A 17,328-nucleotide genomic window follows, 5' to 3' on the forward strand; every position below is an offset into this window, starting at 1 on the left:
GACCATTGTCTAGTCCCCCTCAAATGGCAGTTGGGGAAGGGGAGAGATCCTGTACCTAGACGGTATTCAGTTGAACGGCTCTGGTCTAGGCTGCCAGTGGATAACTGGGCGGCTGAGTTAGCGAGAACCTGCCCTCCTTCGGTCTCTGACCCTATCACTGCTGATCAGCATGTGGGAAATTCGTTGATCAATTCCCTTGACTTATTAATTCCAGAAAAGAAAAGGTCCATTAGGGAAAGAAGAGCCGGTTCCGCTCCCTGGTACACCCCTGAACTTAGGGCTCTCAGAACACCCTGTAAAAGATTAGAAAGGGCATGGAGGAGAAAGCTGATGGAAGAAAGTCGAGAACACTACAAGGTATCGATGAGGAAGTATAAAGCTGCCTTGAAAGATGCCAAAAGAAGTTATTTCAGCGATAGGATTGATAGGGCGAGTAACTCATCAGGGGAATCCTTTAAGATTTTTAAGGAACTGCTGAAGGCTCCGGTTCCTCCAGTCGTGCACGACAACCCCCAAGAAAAATGTGAAGAGCTGGCAGACTTCTTTCATTCCAAAATAGAGAAGATTCTGTCTTCATTGCCTGCGACATCTCAAAATCTGGAGATGGACTCTAGCCCAGGAATATGTCCCTTTGAGTTGTCCTCTTTTGGCCCTTTTTCAGAGGAGGAGGTCGTAAAAGGTCTGAAAGGGATGAAGAGTGGGTCTCCGAGCGACCCTGTGCCCATGAAATGGCTCAAACAAGTGGCAAACACTCTTTCTGCCCCGCTTACAGATCTTATCAACCTTTCCCTCTCCCAGGGCACGGTGCCGCAGAGATGGAAAAAAGCAGTTGATAAAGCACTGCTGAAAAAAACTGGATTAGATCCCTCGAATCTGGACCATTTTAGGCCTATTTCTCTTTTACCTGGTTTTTCAAAAATCGCAGAAAAGATGGTTAATCGCCAGCTCTCGTACCACCTAGAATCCCATCATTTGCTGGGAGATTCCCAGACGGGCTTTTGCCCTGGTCAGGGGACGGACACAGCCTTATTGGCAGTGGTGGAGGAAGCAAGGAGCATTCTTGATACGGGGGGGTCAGTGGCAGTGATCCTCCTGGACTTGAGTGCTGCCTTCGACACCGTGAGTCACCAGGTGCTCCTCCAACGACTGTCAGAGGTGGGTGTCACGGGGATGGCCCTCAAATGGCTTGAGTCCTTCCTTTCTGACCGCTTCTATCAAGTCTGGGAAGGGGAAGAGCAGTCGACCCTGTTCCCTCTTCAATGTGGAGTCCCGCAGGGCTCATCATTGAGCCCTACCTTATTTAATGTCTATATGACTCCACTTGAGAGAGTGGTCTCCCCTTCAGGAGTGAGGATCATCAGCTATGCTGATGATACTCAGCTGGTTGTAGGCCTTACCCAGCTGGCGGAACAACCAGAGGTTCTTCATGACTGCCTTGCCAACGTCCATCGTTGGATGTCCCACTCTGCCCTTAAGCTCAACGGAGAGAAAACTGAGCTTATGTTGCTAGGCAAATCTAGGCCTTCGCTCATCGCCAGTTGCTGGCCTCGGTCTCTGGGTGATCCACCATCTCCTAAGAAGGAGATTAAGAGCCTAGGAGTATGGCTGGAGGAAGATCTGTCCTTTAGGACACATGCTAGGAAGACCGCAGGGGTGTGTTTTGGCCTGTTGCGGTCAGCGCGCAAGGTGCTACCACTGCTTCCCAATCCATCCAGGAAGCTTCTGATTCGTGGTTTAATCTTGTTGAGACTTGACTACGGGAACGCCCTGTTCCTTGGCGCTCCGGAAGCGACCTTTAGGACCCTTCAACAGGTGCAGAATGCAGACGCTAGACTGCTGATGGAGGTTCCTAGAAGACATTCAGCTGCTCCGGCCCTGAAAACGCTTCACTGGCTCCCGGTTAAGGAGCGGGTGAAATTTAAAGCGTTATGCACGGCCCATAAAATCTTGCATGGTAGGGGCCCTTCTTTCTTGTCCAATATGGCACCCCCCTATAAACCCACACGGCCACTGCGATCGGACCAAGGACGTCTTCTGCAGTTAACCAGAGTAAAAAGAGCTCGCTCTGGGGGCCGGCGATTTTCAGTGCAAGTGGCGGCACTGTGGAACTCCCTGCCCTTTAAGATTCGCTCGGAGCCTAACATTCTGCACTTTAGGAAACTCCTGAAGACGCATTTGTTTCCTGTGTAGTGACTGAGTCTGAGCTTTCCCTTCTTCGTTCTGTTCAGCGCCGGGATGCCCCTGGGTAACTGAGCGCGCTACAAATTTCATATAATAATAATAATAATAACCTTGGTGCGGCGGCGGCGGCGGCGGCGGCGTTGGAGCGAAGAGAGTGTGTGTCCTCCACACTCGATCTTCCATGGTGGCGAGCGCCCGGCTTCCGTGGAGGGGCCGGCTTGCAGTGGTCCTGCTGAGCTTCCAAGTCACAAGAGGTAGTGCTAGTGTGGAAATCGGCGGAGGCCGGCGGCGAGCGGATCAGTTTCCGCCACGGAGACAGGCATTGAGCCTGAAACAAGCGAACCCCTGTGACTGGGAGTGTAAAGAAAAAAAGGTGAGAGGGCAGACAAGTGTGCTGTTTGCCAGACTGGATGAGGGGGAGGATAATTCAGCGGTTGACATAAACCCCCAAAGTATCAGTAAAGGACAGCATTTGAAGTTTGATGTGGGCTGCCATATGACCTCAAAAAAGGGAGGTAGCGTTAATTCAAAAAAGAAAAAGAAATCCACCTCAGACATCAGTGAAAAAGAGGGGGAGGTATTGGTGCACCCAGGACAAGGTAGCGCAGATAGAATAGTTAAGGCAGGGCAAACAACCACCAAGGCAACCTGTGAAGCAGCGCCTGAACCGGCAGACTCTTCCACTAAGACACTTAATAATACATATACCACTCATAAAGATCCCTCTTCTAAGGTGAGCTTAACACATGGAAGTGTGTACTTGACGAAAAACAGATATTCCCTGAGGAATGTTGAATGTATACAGTTGTTAGCTGAAGGAGAAGAAGAAGGAGGGGGGAGCTCGGACAAGGATAGGGGGATAGGTAGTGGCGCAGCACTAACTCGAGTGTCACCCCTTTCCCCAATGCAAAAACCTTTAGCCCAGAAAGATATTATAGAGAAACCAAAGAAACTTACAAGACGGAATAAGAACCACACAGGGAACCCAAGAGTTACACCGTCTCTAAGATCGTTTTTCAAGTTAAAAGAAGCAGAACCTAAGGAGACATTAACATTACAGAGGGATCATTCAGTTACAGTCACCACAGACACCATAGCAACTACATCGGTGGAAAAGCAGTCAGTCGAAACTAACTTAATTACTTCGAACAGGTACTCTCTACTGGAGGAACAGGATGTGGAAGACACAGGCACGCTCTTGAAGGAGCACTCATTAAACGCTTGACTAGAAACTGAACACACCTTAAATATCTCCAAGACAAACGAACCTGTAGAAAAATATCCAGATGGACAAATAAAGGAAAATTCTGTAGATATAAGCACAATGTTAACACAATTCTCCAAGGAGATAAAATATCAATTTTCCATATCGGAGAGTAACCAAACGAAAATACAGGAATCTTGCGGGAACTTGGAAACAAAAATGGCTGATATCACAGCGAAATTGACAACAATGGAGACAACAGTTGGGGAGTTACAAAAAGATGTGAAGAATAATCAAAAAAGAAATTAAAATCTTAAACAGCAGCGAGAAGGAAATCAAGGATAAGTTAGAGGCGTTAGAAAACAATTCTAGGCGCAATAACTTAAGGCTTTTGAATGTCCCAGAAGGCCTGGAAAAGGGGAATCTAAAATAATTTGTGGTGACAATCATTAAGCAGGCCATGCCAGAATTTCAGACTTGGGACCTGGAACAAGACATACAGAGGGTGCATAGGGACCCTTTTAAACGTGACCTGAAAAGGGACAAGCCACGGACAATACTAGTGAATTTTCGCACTTATGTTATCAAAGAGGCAATACTCTCAGCAGCTCTTAAGGCGAAAGTATTTCAAAAAGATGATTGGTCCTATTCTATAAGATCAGATATTGCTAATACTACTTTAAATCGGCAATGGGAGTTAGGAAAACACATTAATACTCTTGAGGCCCTAGAGGCAACAGCGCAATTGAAATTTCCAGCTACTTTGAAAGTTATATTTAAGAATAAAATGCACAACTTCAGGGAAGTTAAAGGGGTTGAGAGCTTGATAGACCACATTAATAGTCAAAAAGGTGCACATTAGGTATAAGATAAGTTAGGAATGTCTGAGTTGCAAGGGGTGCAATGCAATACCCCATATGGAATAAGGGAGGGTTCCCTAGGGAGGGAGAAGGGCTTCAACGAGAGAAATGCACACTTTCACTTGTAATTAGTAATACTTGGCGGGGGTCATAAGGGGGAAAAAAATTCTCATACATGACATACTCAGACAACAAAAAGAGGCTTTAAAAATCAAAAATAAGGACAAGGGGGAGAAGAAAATGAATAATGAATAATCTTAGAATTATATCCTGGAATGTTAATGGGCTGATATTACATAAAAGAAGGAGAAAGATCCTAGAACTAATTAAACTGTCCGATAATGATATAATCATACTGCAAGAAACGCATCTACGAGAAGAGGAATGGGGAAAGATTCTTAGACAAAACAAATGGATAACACATATGGTGTGTACCAAGCAATCGTGCAATGTTAAGGGAGTAGCCATATTATTAAAAAAACTGGCAAATGTTAAAATAGAGGATTTTAAAGTAGATAAAGGAGGCAGATGAGTACTTGTGAACATTAAAATAGATAATTCAGGTCTCACGTTGGTAGGATATTACGGTCCTAATGTGGACGACCCTTCCCCCCTGAATGAATTACATGGACATTTGCTAGAAACTAAAAACGTCATAATTATGGCAGGAGACTTTAATATTTTAATGAATCCCCTACTTGATAGATCAAAATCACAACATATAACAAGCGCCCCAAAAATGAGAAAGAGTGTAAACCAGTTGATAAGGAATTTAGGTCTAGTAGATATATGGAGACTTATGGCAGGCAATAAAAAGGAATTTACATATAGTAATAAGAAATACTCGCATGCCTCAGGAATCGACCTATTCTTGGTGAGTGAGAGACTTAGAGAGAACAACATCAGGGTTACACATCAATTAAAGCATTTGTCAGATCATGCAGCAGTGAGGCTAGAAATGCTTATGAGGGGAAATGTAATTGAATATATGTGGACCCTAGATAGAACACTTTTAGATAGACATGAAGTGGTGACTGCATTAAAGAAAGAAGTGACAGAATTTTTTTATATTAACTTAAGCTCTGCAGCTCCACATATAGTATGGGACACTTTTAAGGCCTACCTGCGGGGGAGACTGATAAGCCATGCTGCCTTTTATAAAAAAAGAAGGGAAGAAAGAAATTAAAATGTACGAAGAAAAGATTAAAACAGCGCAGGAAAAGTTAACAAGTTGTCAAAACATTGCCTCAAGGGCAGGATTGCAGAATAAATTAAATGAGGCTAAAAAGCGGTTGGCAGAGTACCTAGAAGGGAATATTAAAGAACGATGGGAAGCCAGTAAACTGTGCATTATGAATATGGGGAAGGCTGTGGGAAGCTTCTTGCGTGGAAGGTAAAGCAAGACCAGTTGAGAAATGAGATTAGGAAATTCCGGGAGGAAGGTTCCCATAAATTATGCGAGGATAATGTTAGCATAGGCAAGGCATTTTGTGACTTTTTCCAAGATTTGTTCACTGTAGAAGAAAGAGACCCTCAATTAGCTGCAGGTCAGTGGCTGGATCAGGACCTCCTACCACGTATACACATCGATCAACAAGAAATGCTAAATCAAGGTATCACTGCTGCGGGACCGGACGGTATCCCCAATGGACTTTACAAAATCTTAAAGGAGATTCTAGGTCCATATCTACATAAGTTATTTAACACTATATTTAGCCAGCAAGCTCCCATCCCATCTTCATGGAACGAAGCAGTAATTACTTTGATATTAAAGCCTGGGAAGGACGCATTAAAATGTGAGTCATATAGGCCAATCTCATTGCTAAATAGTGATGACAAAATATTTACTCAAATTTTAGCAATGAGATTGGGCAGAATATTGGGAAGCGTCAATTGGTTACAGCCATTGACAAAGCCACTACCACAAAACTCCATTAACTGTCATAATGATAGATGCTGCTAAAGCATTTGACAGAGTAAACTGGCAGTATCTATACAGAGTTATAAAACAAAATATTATGGGGGATAACTTTTTAAAGGCTATAAAATCTATTTATGGATTGCCAACAGCTAGGATATTGGTAAATGGAGTTCTCTCATCCCCATTCAAGATAGGACGTGGGGCGAGGCAAGGATGTCCCTTGTCCCCTTTAATATTTAATATGTATATGGAGCCACTGGCTAGAAGAATAAGATCTGAAACTGGGATTATTCTGTTTAAATATCTAGACTGGGAAATAAAAACAGCATTATACGCAGATGATTTGATGGTCTACACACCAAACTTTGGGACAGCATTACCAAGTATAATGGATTTAATGGAAACGTTTGGTACAATATCTGGCTATTTAGTGAATAAAGACAAAACGGAAATCATGACTTGGAATGACCCAATAAGTTCTCAACTAGAAAAGCCAGAGATTAGGTACTTGGAAATTAGAATAATTAAAGACCTAAATAATATAGCATTTATTAATTTTAAGAAACTACACCTGGAAACTAAGACCTTGTTAGAATCATGGATGCATCTACCATTATCTTAATTGGGCAGAACAAACTTGATCAAAATGATGATTCTCCCAAAGTTTATGTTTATTTTTAACGCCCTACCATTACATTTTAAATCAGCATGGCTTCAGAAACTGCAAAACGAGCTGACCAGCTTTGTATGGAAAAACAAAGCGGTGAGAATAGCATGGAAAAAGCTACGTAAAAAGAAAATGGAAGGGGGGATCACCTTGCCGGACTTTAAATTATATCACTGGGCTTTCTTTTTTAAAAACACTAGACATTTCCTCATGGACAATTCACAAAATACTATGCCTTATTTACGGGCTTTAAAAAAGGATTTTCCGGAGGAAGGTAATTTCTTCCTATTCCATACGGTCACCCCAAATTCTTTAAAAAGATTAAATTCAAAGTTTTGTTAGAAGCCTGCGAGATTTGGGTACAAATTAATCGGATCATGGACATATCATATTATAGCAGCAAAGCTCCTATCTGGAACTCTCCAGGCACGCCAGAATGCCTTTTGGATATCCTAGCTCTCCCTTTATTAAGAGCTGGTTTAACTAAGTGAGGAGAGTTAACGGAAGGTAACTCCTATATTCCTTGGGATGTTCTGGGCCTAAAAACGAACTACACTTTGTCAAGACTTAAATATCTTCAACTGACAAGCTGGGTCCGGAACGAAAAACAGTTTAGCGCGGACTCAGAATGGGAGGTAGAATTTGTGGAAAACCGAGTATTTAAAAAGGTAGTGGCTAAATGGTATTAGATGCTAGTGGAGAGAGAGGATAGTAAGTTACCCGCACCAGAGGAAATATGGAGAACGGACATACCAGATACAGATATCCACACTTAATGGAAAGGATCATATGCAGCACTTTGGTCTAGCATCAGACCCTCACCTTTAAGAAGAAACCATCTTTTTACTCTATACAGAGCTTATTGGTCCCAAAAAAAGTTTGCCAAATTGGGAGGAAGTACGTGAAGATACTGCCCTAAGTGTGGGCTGGAAAATGCAGACGACGTACACATGTTCTGGCAGTGTCCGGTAATTCAGATCTTCTGGTGCGAGGTGGGTAAGTTTGCCTCCAAAACGCTAGGAGTTGAAGTCCAGGTAAGCCTTGACCTTGTTATTTTTGGGATAATGCATAAAGGTAATAAAAAATACATAGCGAATATATTACAAGCACATTTATTATTTGTATTGATAGCAATGGCACAAAGAGAAATATGTACGAAATGGGTATCACAGACAGCGCCAACATTAACACCTTGGCTGCTTGAGGTATTTATCTCCTGTGCTGGGCCATAATGATAAGGGGTGTGATCATGACGAGCTCAGCTCGTCATGAGCACAGGAGCACTGTGCCTCATGACGAGCTGAGCTCGTCATAAGCCCCGAAGGGGTTAAGGGAATGGACTTTATATGTTAAGAACTCCTGCAGGCTAGACTGTATATAAGGCTCACCTAGAAGTATTAAGATGTGGAAACCAATTTGGGATATGCTCTTAGGAGACGATGTGTAAGGGCACATTCCGCCGATTTTGTGATTTAGGACAAGTGGTATACTAAAGTCCTATGATTAAGGCATATTAAACTTTGCTGGAGTTTGGGCAGATCGCATATATTTCCAGATATATAGTTTAATAAGGCCTTGGATACCTGGGTAGAGGTGAAGAGCCGGTCATCCCAGTTAGTACGCACCCAGTCTCAGCCTTTGTCACATGCCATGTATGAGGACATAAAAAAAAAAAAAAAAAACTAAGCACCACATCAACTCCCTACCTGCCCCCCCCCCCCTTAATCTGCACACCAGTGCAAGCCATCAACCTCTTCTACGGTGAAAAATCACAGTAGATCTGAAAGCACATGGACAACACTAAATCTACTTCTACTTTCACACCCACTTCTCCACCGTACATTGCACAATGGTAACTTTCAAAACACTGTCGCTCGCAAACCTTGATTGCATCTTTAACTTCCGCAAACCCACCTTCTATGAAGATGATATTTCACCTTTATCATTCATCTAAGTCCTCTCTGGTGAAGCTCTTCCCTACTCACCGATGTTCAATATATATCTTACTCATGGTGGGCTTTTTCCAAAAGCTCTCAATATTCAAAAACTCAAACCTCAAGAAACATACAATAATCCATAATTACCTTGGCAGAATCTGACTGGAAATGTATCGGTGAGTAAATCATAAAAAAACAGTCTTCGCACAACTCCTAGACTATCTACTACCTTATCACCAATCATTCTACAATGAGTGTACAATTACCATACAGTGATGTTTCGTATGCATTGTCTTCTCCTAAAACCCTTAACACAATTACAACACTCTTATCTCATGGCCCCAGGTTAACAACAGTGTGAAGAAAAAGTAAAGTTCTTATAGTTAAAAATAGTATGAATTCAAGAACACGTTTTTCACACTCACTTCCTTATGGAAAAAAGTCGTTTGAAAAAAGGTTATAAGATATTTAACACCCTACACTGTTTCATCTTTGGTAAGTAAAAACTTGCATTTTTGTCGCCAACAAGTGACTGTTTAAGTACCAAACAAAACTAGAACAACAATTTGAAAACCAATCAAAATCTAATTTTTTCCCCATTTCACAGCCTTAGCATGCTTTATGTATTTTAAGGATCTCATAACCGTTGCATGTTTCGTTAAATTTATCTGCCTTCTATTACTATCTCTCCTTCTCTAACTCACTCAAACCGGGCACTCTTGACATATGTTTCACCATTATGAATGGAAGAACTTATACACACTATAGCACCTCAGATTCTATACATCTTAGGTTATTCATTAAAAAGGAATTAGTCTCATTTGAGCTGCGTGTGGAACTTTCCAAACAAGTCACCACTGTACCTGTGGACATTTCAGGCTCATCTCCAAATCGTATTATTGGCAAATAGTATGTAAACCTCAGTTTCACACTGTACCAGAGAAACACACATTCCAAATTAACTACCTGTTAGGGATGAATAAAAATGTATAGACACCACACTCACTTACTTCTTAGATGATATTTCACCTCCCAATCTTTTTGCAGCATTCGACATCAATAGACACATTATACTTCCTAGAAAACTAAAAGAATTACTTCACTGAATCTATTGAGGGAGAAAGCAGAGCAAAAAATGGCTAGTACACCAGTGGGGGGATATGTCTGAAGTCATCAGTTCCATTTGTCCCTGCCCGTGGTTCACTAACCTTTATCTTTTCTCAGAACTCTCTAACTCCTCTGTGTTAAAACCACTGCCTTTTTTGGAATGCATGCTTACTACACACACCAGTTATTCCATGGGGAGAAACTAAAACAATTAAACCATCTCTGAATCATTTCAAGACATATATTACAGAATCTTTCACAATTTCCTTTACAGTAACTTTCAGAAAGTCAGAATCACTGTTTTTACTGAAAAAAACATGGACACAGGAAGGTCTTCCATCCATGTGTCTTCAACCTTAAAACCCCTTCGCTGCTCATGACGAGCTCAGCTCGTCATGAGGCACGGTTGAGCTGTGCTTATGACGAGCTGAGCTCGTCATGAAACTATAGTATTCATACAACCTCAGCACAGGAGGGGAAAAGTCACAGCAGCCAGTAGACTTGATTCACTAATGCACATTTCTCATGAAAAGTTGTACTCTTAGAGATCTTTGTAATTTAAGAATGTTGACTAATTAGCAAAGATTTTTGACTTGCAGATGCATAATTTAGGCCACTTAGGGTGACAAAAGCAAAAAGGAACAAATGATGGGCTCACTGCACCACTGGATACAATCTAGCCTTGCTGATGAGGGGTGATGCCCTGAAACGGGTCCCAAAATACTTGAGGAACAGGGTCAAGACTGATTTACATAAGGTTGGGTCCAAACTGGGGTGACCTGGTGAGCAAAAGATTGATCGATTAAACCCTGATCTTTGTGACTGAGGATGACCGTTTGCAGTGTTTAGCATTCCATTCATCATTTGCTCCTTTTGCTCTTATCACCATAAATGGGAAGGGTATGCCCAGACAGGGTCCAGTGCTCCCTGCGCCACTGGATTCAAGCTAGCCTAGCTGACATGGGATGATGCAGTGAAATCGGTACCAGGATGCTTGTTTCCAGTCCAGGGAGGAATTGGCTTGGCAGTTCAGGCTGGATTGTTCCCATGAGGAACATGGTAAAGACTGATTTGCATATGGCTGTGTCTAAACTGGGGTAGCGTGGTGAGCAAAAGAACAATGGATTAAACCCAGATCTTTGTGACTGGGTGTGAATGCTTGCTTTGTTCAGCATTCCGTCCATCATTTGTTTATTTTACTTTTAGAAAGTTGGAATTGTTCTGCTACACTAAATGTGCCTTTATGCAAATGTCCAGGGTCATATGACTGTTAATGGCTCTCCTATGGGGTGATGTGTATTCCTTCCTGAGAGGACAGAAGGGCCTAAGGTGTTGGGAAGGGCGTTCCTCTCCTGAGCAGAATGCCATGGGGGTGGGATTGTACCCAGCTCCTTCCTCAGCCTCAATGGGTAGCCTGAGGGCTGTACTCAGCCCTTTCCTGACTACGGAAGATGCCTACTCTGTTATTGGAAAAATGCAGGCCATACCTGGAACTGCCTGCCCTTTTGTTTCATTTACAAAGTCTGGGGCCAAACCCAGGAGAAAGGGAAGAAATTACCAGAACCAGTTTTAGGGTTAGGCAAAGAGGTGTCCTCCACCCACAGGCTGGCATTGCACATAAAAATGGCAACACCAGAAACTCTCATCAGAAAACTTCTGGACCTGTGGAGAATTAAACAAAGGACTGCCTTGCTGTCTGAAGCCTGAAGAAAGTCTAGACCTGCTTACCTTGAACCCAGAAGTGGCTGACCTCCTTTCTGAGCTACTGGGACACAACAAGCTTCCAGAGGCCTTTCCCTGCAACTGCCCAGCTGACCATTACCAACTGAACATGCCGGGACCCTTCTTCTGGCCTATGGTGGAGTGAGTCCTAAACCCCAAGTATTTCCCGCAGGTCCTGGACCCTTGGCAGGTGTTGACAGTGTACTCCTACAACCTTAAAACTGCAATCACTGGATTCAGGTGAAGATCCAGAGGCTCTCAGCTCTTCATGTTAAAAGGAACTGTTCTCAGTCTCTTCACAAAATTAACTGAGAATCAATAGTTGCTTAGAGAAGGTGTCTGAATGGATGGCAGCCAGCTGCCTGAAGTTAAATGGCGAGAAAACAGAGGTCTTGGGTCTAGGTAACACTCCAATGCTTTAGGATCAGATTATCTAGCTCCTTTCTCTAGGTGAGTATCCATCCCCTAAATTGGAAGCAAAGAGCCTAAAGGTTATCCTGGACAAACAGCTAACCATAGCCTCTCAAGTTAAGAAGGTGGCTGGCAACTGTTTCGGCCTCCTGAGAGCCTAGAGTAGCAACCTGAAATGGCTCCCAAAGGACCTATAAAGAATCGTGATTCAAGGTTTGATTATTTCCTGCCTTGATTTCGGCAACTCATGTTACCTGGGCAGTCCAATGTTGGTGACAAAAAAAACTCCAAATCATTCAGAATGCCTTCGCTCAACATTGCAACGTATTCTGAAAACTCAGCTGCAGGTGCAGCACTCGTCACTGGCTGCCTACCAGTTGCAGAGTACAATTTAAAGGAATTATGCATCATACATTGGGTAAAGTACAACACAGGCCCACATGTTCTCTATTAATGGACCATCCCTTATCATATCAATAGGAACCTCAGGTCAAATAATCTTGAGCTTCTTGTTGTCCCTAGTATCAAGAGAGGAAGAAGTGGAGGCCATTCCTTTACATAACTTGCACCTAAGCTTTGGAGCTCCTTGCCCATTGGTCTAAGAATTAATGACAGCTTCATGAGTTTCAGAAAGAAGCCGAAGACTTTTCTATTTCCCTAATTTTAGTTATTTTAATATTTTTATCTTTCAACTCCCTCGCTCCAACTAGACTGTTGGCGCTCGGAAGCCCGTTGTCGGGTAGACACATGCTTTACAAAAACTGGTGATTATGATGATGACTGAGGCCAACACAGAAACTGCATCTGACAGCCACTGAGACATTTCCAGATACAGATCCTAGACCACATCCGCACTTGGCTCTTTGCACCAATAATTTTCCCATTGCATTGAAGTTACGATTGTATGGCCAGCTCTGCGCACCAGCAATTACCACCCTACGGTCCCCTGTCAACATGAAGTTCTGACCGAGGGCTAGTAAACTAGAAAGCTAGAAGGCAATCTTTTCACAGGTTCAAGCCTGGTCCCTATATCCAACCTGCGCTCCATCATGGTGGGCCTTACGGTTTGAGTTGACTCGGTTCAGCACCACCAGATAACCACATTTCAATTTTGTGCTTTTTGGCACTATTTCGACTAAAAACTTTAAAAAATCACTTCTCCAGTTCTACTTATTGGATTTTTGTTGTTTCAGGAACATTTAAGTTTTTTTAAGTTGTCTCTCTTATATATTTCTAAATTGGATTGGGATTTTTCTTGTGTTTTCACTCTATTACTGTTTGAGTGCTATATAAGTACTTTAAACATTGCCTGTTAGTAAAGCCTAATTGCTTTTCTGTCAAGCTATCAGAAGGTTGAGCCCAGGTTTATTTATTGACTTTTGAGGTTCACTTGACCAGCATTATGATTATTACTTGAGTGGGGCTCTCTTCATTCTCAACAAATAACCACATTTCCTAAAGAGATGGGAAGAAGCACGTTGGCACAGCCAGCAGCACAAGGCGGGAGAGACGTATACGAAGGAAATGACCTGAAAACACAGGCACTCTCTGTGAATGTTTACACTATAAGAAGTAGTTCCCTGACATCGAGCATAGATACCAGGCAAAAACAAATTCGGTAAAAGGGCAATGTTCCATGGGAGGATCAAACACAACCTGGAAAGCCGATATACAAATAAAAAGCAGACAAATGTGAATGGCAAGGAAAGTTAACCAACGGTAAGCAAAGGGCGGGTTCCCATCCCCTCTATGTTCATGGTAAGCCGTAATATGCCTCACAGCAGACAGTGCATGCATTGTCTAGTAGGTGTGATCTAGAAAGGACCTATGTCATGTGTATGTTTCTCTTAGTTGCTTTGCATTTTACAGATCACTGTTGTGGTGCACCCCTCGGGAAGGCCACATAATTAACTGCATCAACATCAGTACACAAATAGTACATGTGTAAATTGCACGCAATTATGCCTGTTTCACCCTTTGTGAGATAGACTATGGTTAAGCTATGCATAGGTATATAACTACTTTATACAGATGATGACGAGACTTATGCTTGAAAAACAGCTGTCACTCAATTTCGTGATTTTCCGGAAATGCTAAAAAAACTCCTCTTGTCAACCCGCCAGCAAACTCAGCTATAGGTATTTGACTTTGTTCTACCACTTGCAACCAAGCATGATGAGTCAAATAATTGATTTGACAATTCCTTGATTAAGTAATCAATGTCATAGTTACAAATGTGCAATATTACTGCATTTTCCCAACATCATTTGATAAGTTTGAGCTTGACAATGGGTAAATTTGTACCTTAAGGTCCATAGTATGAGAGGCTATTGGACTTGGCCTTGTTGGCTAAAGTTCACATAAACGTTTTTTTTTCCCCTATGCCGTTTTCCTGACAGAGAGCTGTGAAATTAGATGCTGTAGGTACTTGCCACTGCTAATCAGTGTGCAAGTACAGATGTTCCCTGAATAAATTGTAGTGGTGTTTGGTTGCCTCTGATTGGTATGTTTGCCTTACTAGCAATATCCCTAAGTGATGTGCACTGTGTGTGCCTGAGCTAGTACTAAAGAAATGCGCAGAGAGGGAACATAGGTCTTCAGTCTAGGGCCTGCGCCCATTATGCTAAATTAGCATGTTGTCCTGACAAGTGCTACCACTTGTCAGGCCTTACTTTCACTTTTGCATACACATGGGGCACCCGTGTAGGACGTCCTGGGTAATCCATAGGCAGGGTGCAGTGTAGGTAAAAGGCAGGACCTGTGCCAGTGTGGGTGCTAGGCCCTGACAGTGAAAAAGGCTCCATTTTATTTTCTCTGGTGAAAGGCCATCCTGCCATAGGACAGAATGGGGGAAGATGGTTGTGGTATTGTTAGCCTAGTTTTCCAAGAATTGGAAATGGAACAGTGAAGTTTTGTATATCTTTTTGGATAGATGGTTTTGTCGCTGTGTGCCCATAAACGGCTGTTTGGGAAAATGGCTGAGTTTGTGCTTTAGACCTTTTTGCGTGTCTCAGCCGAGTGTAAATTGCCTGCCTTTATCTAGGAGAGGTGAGAAAGTTTGAGGGAGGTTGTGTCCCAGGAGAGGGGTGGAGACGGCACAAGGCTGCCCTGCACGTCTAGCAGGGAGTAGGAGAGGCTCTGCGAGGTGAAGAGGCCTGGTTCAGACCCATAAAACAATACACCCATCTCTCTATGAGTGATTAAAGATCCAGGCCCCCAGTATCAAAGAGAGAACAGTGACACTGGGGGGGGGGGAGATTCACCAGACTGATTTAGGGAAGGGTCGGGGACCCCTGAGCTCAAGGAAACTTCAAAGACAATGAGTGGTATAACTACAAGAACTGTAACCCAAGACTTTGGTAAGGTTTGTTATGTTGACGATGTCGTCGAGAACGGTCTCGGTATCGTTCAGAGAAGTGCAGGGAGCGCTTTGAAGACACTGTGGACAGGTTGAGTCTCTGGCCGCTTTGACTTGTCCATGATCGGGAAGAAAACCTATGCCTCAGGAAGAGTTGCTGAATAGGCTGCGGGAGACACTTGACCCTTGCTTCGTGATCTGGGGCTTGTAGGCAGTTTGTAGCTCTTGACCGAGGAGATACTGAAAGGGCGCTGCAGTGGGTCATGTCCCACCTTCTTCCTGAGCGGGACTTGGCTGTATGCTGTGTCCTGAACCCCAATGGGCTGAGGTGAGCTGGCTCCCTGTTTGGAAAACAGGAACATAAAAGGAAGTCTCAAGTGGCGCGGTGGTGGGACCGTGTCATAGCAGCCAGAGCCCTCCAAAGGGGTGCCTAAGGTGATTGTGGACATCCGGAGCGAATCAAGACTCTGACACGCAGGGTGCATGTCTTGGTGCGGCTACAGGTGTTGGAGCGCCTGTGGATTGTGGGCATCGTGGAAGAGAGCCGAGATTTGGGACACACAGGGGTGCGTGTCACAGTGCAGTCTGGGCACTAGTGAAGAGTGCCGGGACCTCGTAGGCACGAAGAAGGAGTGAGTCTCTGACACACTGGTTGGCGTGTTGTGGTGGTGCCAGGGCGTTAGTGTAGAGTGCCTGGTACCTCGTGTGCGCCAGGAGGAGAGGTGAGACTCAGACGCGCAGTGTGCGTGTCATGGTGCGAGCCAGGCGTTAGTGGAAAGCACCTGAAGACCATGTGCACCAGGAGACAGAGAAGTCCTGAGAGTGCTGGAGAGGGGGTCCAAGTGATCGGGCTCTCAAAGGAAACGCGGGGTAGCCCCAGTGTCTTGGGTAAGGCTTCGTGGAAGGAGTTTGTGCTGAATGTTGGCGGCCCGCAGGAGCTGAAATACTGGCCCAAGTGCGCCTTGACCGTGTTGACACGGTTCTTGAGTGAGGCCAAGCCACTGGTGCAGGAGAGGAGAGTGGGGTCGCCCCCCCCCCCGCCCCCAGGTAAAGCGGATCATCGATTGGGGCGGGGTGCGGGCCCGGCGGGACACTCCCTCGGACTCTCGCTGCTGGCAGCTATGTGCGCCAGTTGCTTCTGCCCAGATCTTGGTCTGTGATGGTCCCGGATGGGGCAGTACAGGGGCCAGGGCCCGGAGTGGAACTTGGTGTCATTGTTGATCTGTGTTGGGGAGCAACCGTTCGCTCAGCTTCTAAAAACAGTTGTATAACACTTTGCATATTTGCTGCTAACAAACTATCGAACTATTGGACAATGTCTGATACTAGAGGTGCTTAACAAACTCAGGGGTTAGTGTGCTACGCACTACATTATGTTTCTCTTGCAGGTTATGGGATCCTAGTGTAGCACACTGAATTAGTTATTTACTGCACTGTGCTGAATTGCACTGTGACGCATTACCTTATTCCTTCCTTGCACAGGGCATGCTGGTGGTGATACACATTGAATTGTTTTCCTATCACACTGTATGTAATTGCAGTTGACGCATTGCTGTAGTCCTTCCTTGAACAGGGCATGCTGGTAGCGAACTGAGTTGCATTATCTTGTTTTGACTCAGTACATGATCTAAGCGCTACACATTGCATTGTTTCACTGTGGCACTGTATAGGAACCCATCGTTAAGTAGGGTAGTATTCCTTATATTTTGCAACATGTGTAAATCTACTGGTACGACGTTCCTAACCTGTTGAGAACGGTTAAAAGTCAGCGTAACTGTGGGAAAGCAGGGGTTGGGGATTAAGACCATCCAACCCCTGTTGGCCCCTCTTATAACGAATGAAGCAGATTGACTGCTGTGTGACACACTATGAGCCCCTCATTTATATCCGAGGGGCTGTGAATTTCTTGTCCACTTAATTACTTGTAGGGGATTTCATATATACTGTTTTGAGTCCATGA

At 43.9% G+C, this 17,328-nt stretch overlaps 1 protein-coding gene across 1 annotated transcript in view; it reads left to right on the plus strand.

Annotated features, from left to right (window-relative positions):
• The first annotated feature begins 363 nt into the window (after positions 1-363).
• LOC147732713 (uncharacterized) overlaps positions 364-17,328 on the plus strand; it is a 36,218-nt gene continuing 19,253 nt past the window's right edge. Inside the window, exon 1 of the mRNA XM_086954307.1 lies at positions 364-1,006. Within this exon, the coding sequence (XP_086810433.1) occupies positions 364-1,006 (643 nt within the window). The remainder of the gene's footprint in view (positions 1,007-17,328) is intronic.

The sequence above is a fragment of the Lissotriton vulgaris genome, chromosome 2_1 (assembly GCF_964263255.1).
Source record: "Lissotriton vulgaris chromosome 2_1, aLisVul1.2, whole genome shotgun sequence".
NCBI classification, from domain to species: Eukaryota; Metazoa; Chordata; class Amphibia; order Caudata; family Salamandridae; genus Lissotriton; species Lissotriton vulgaris.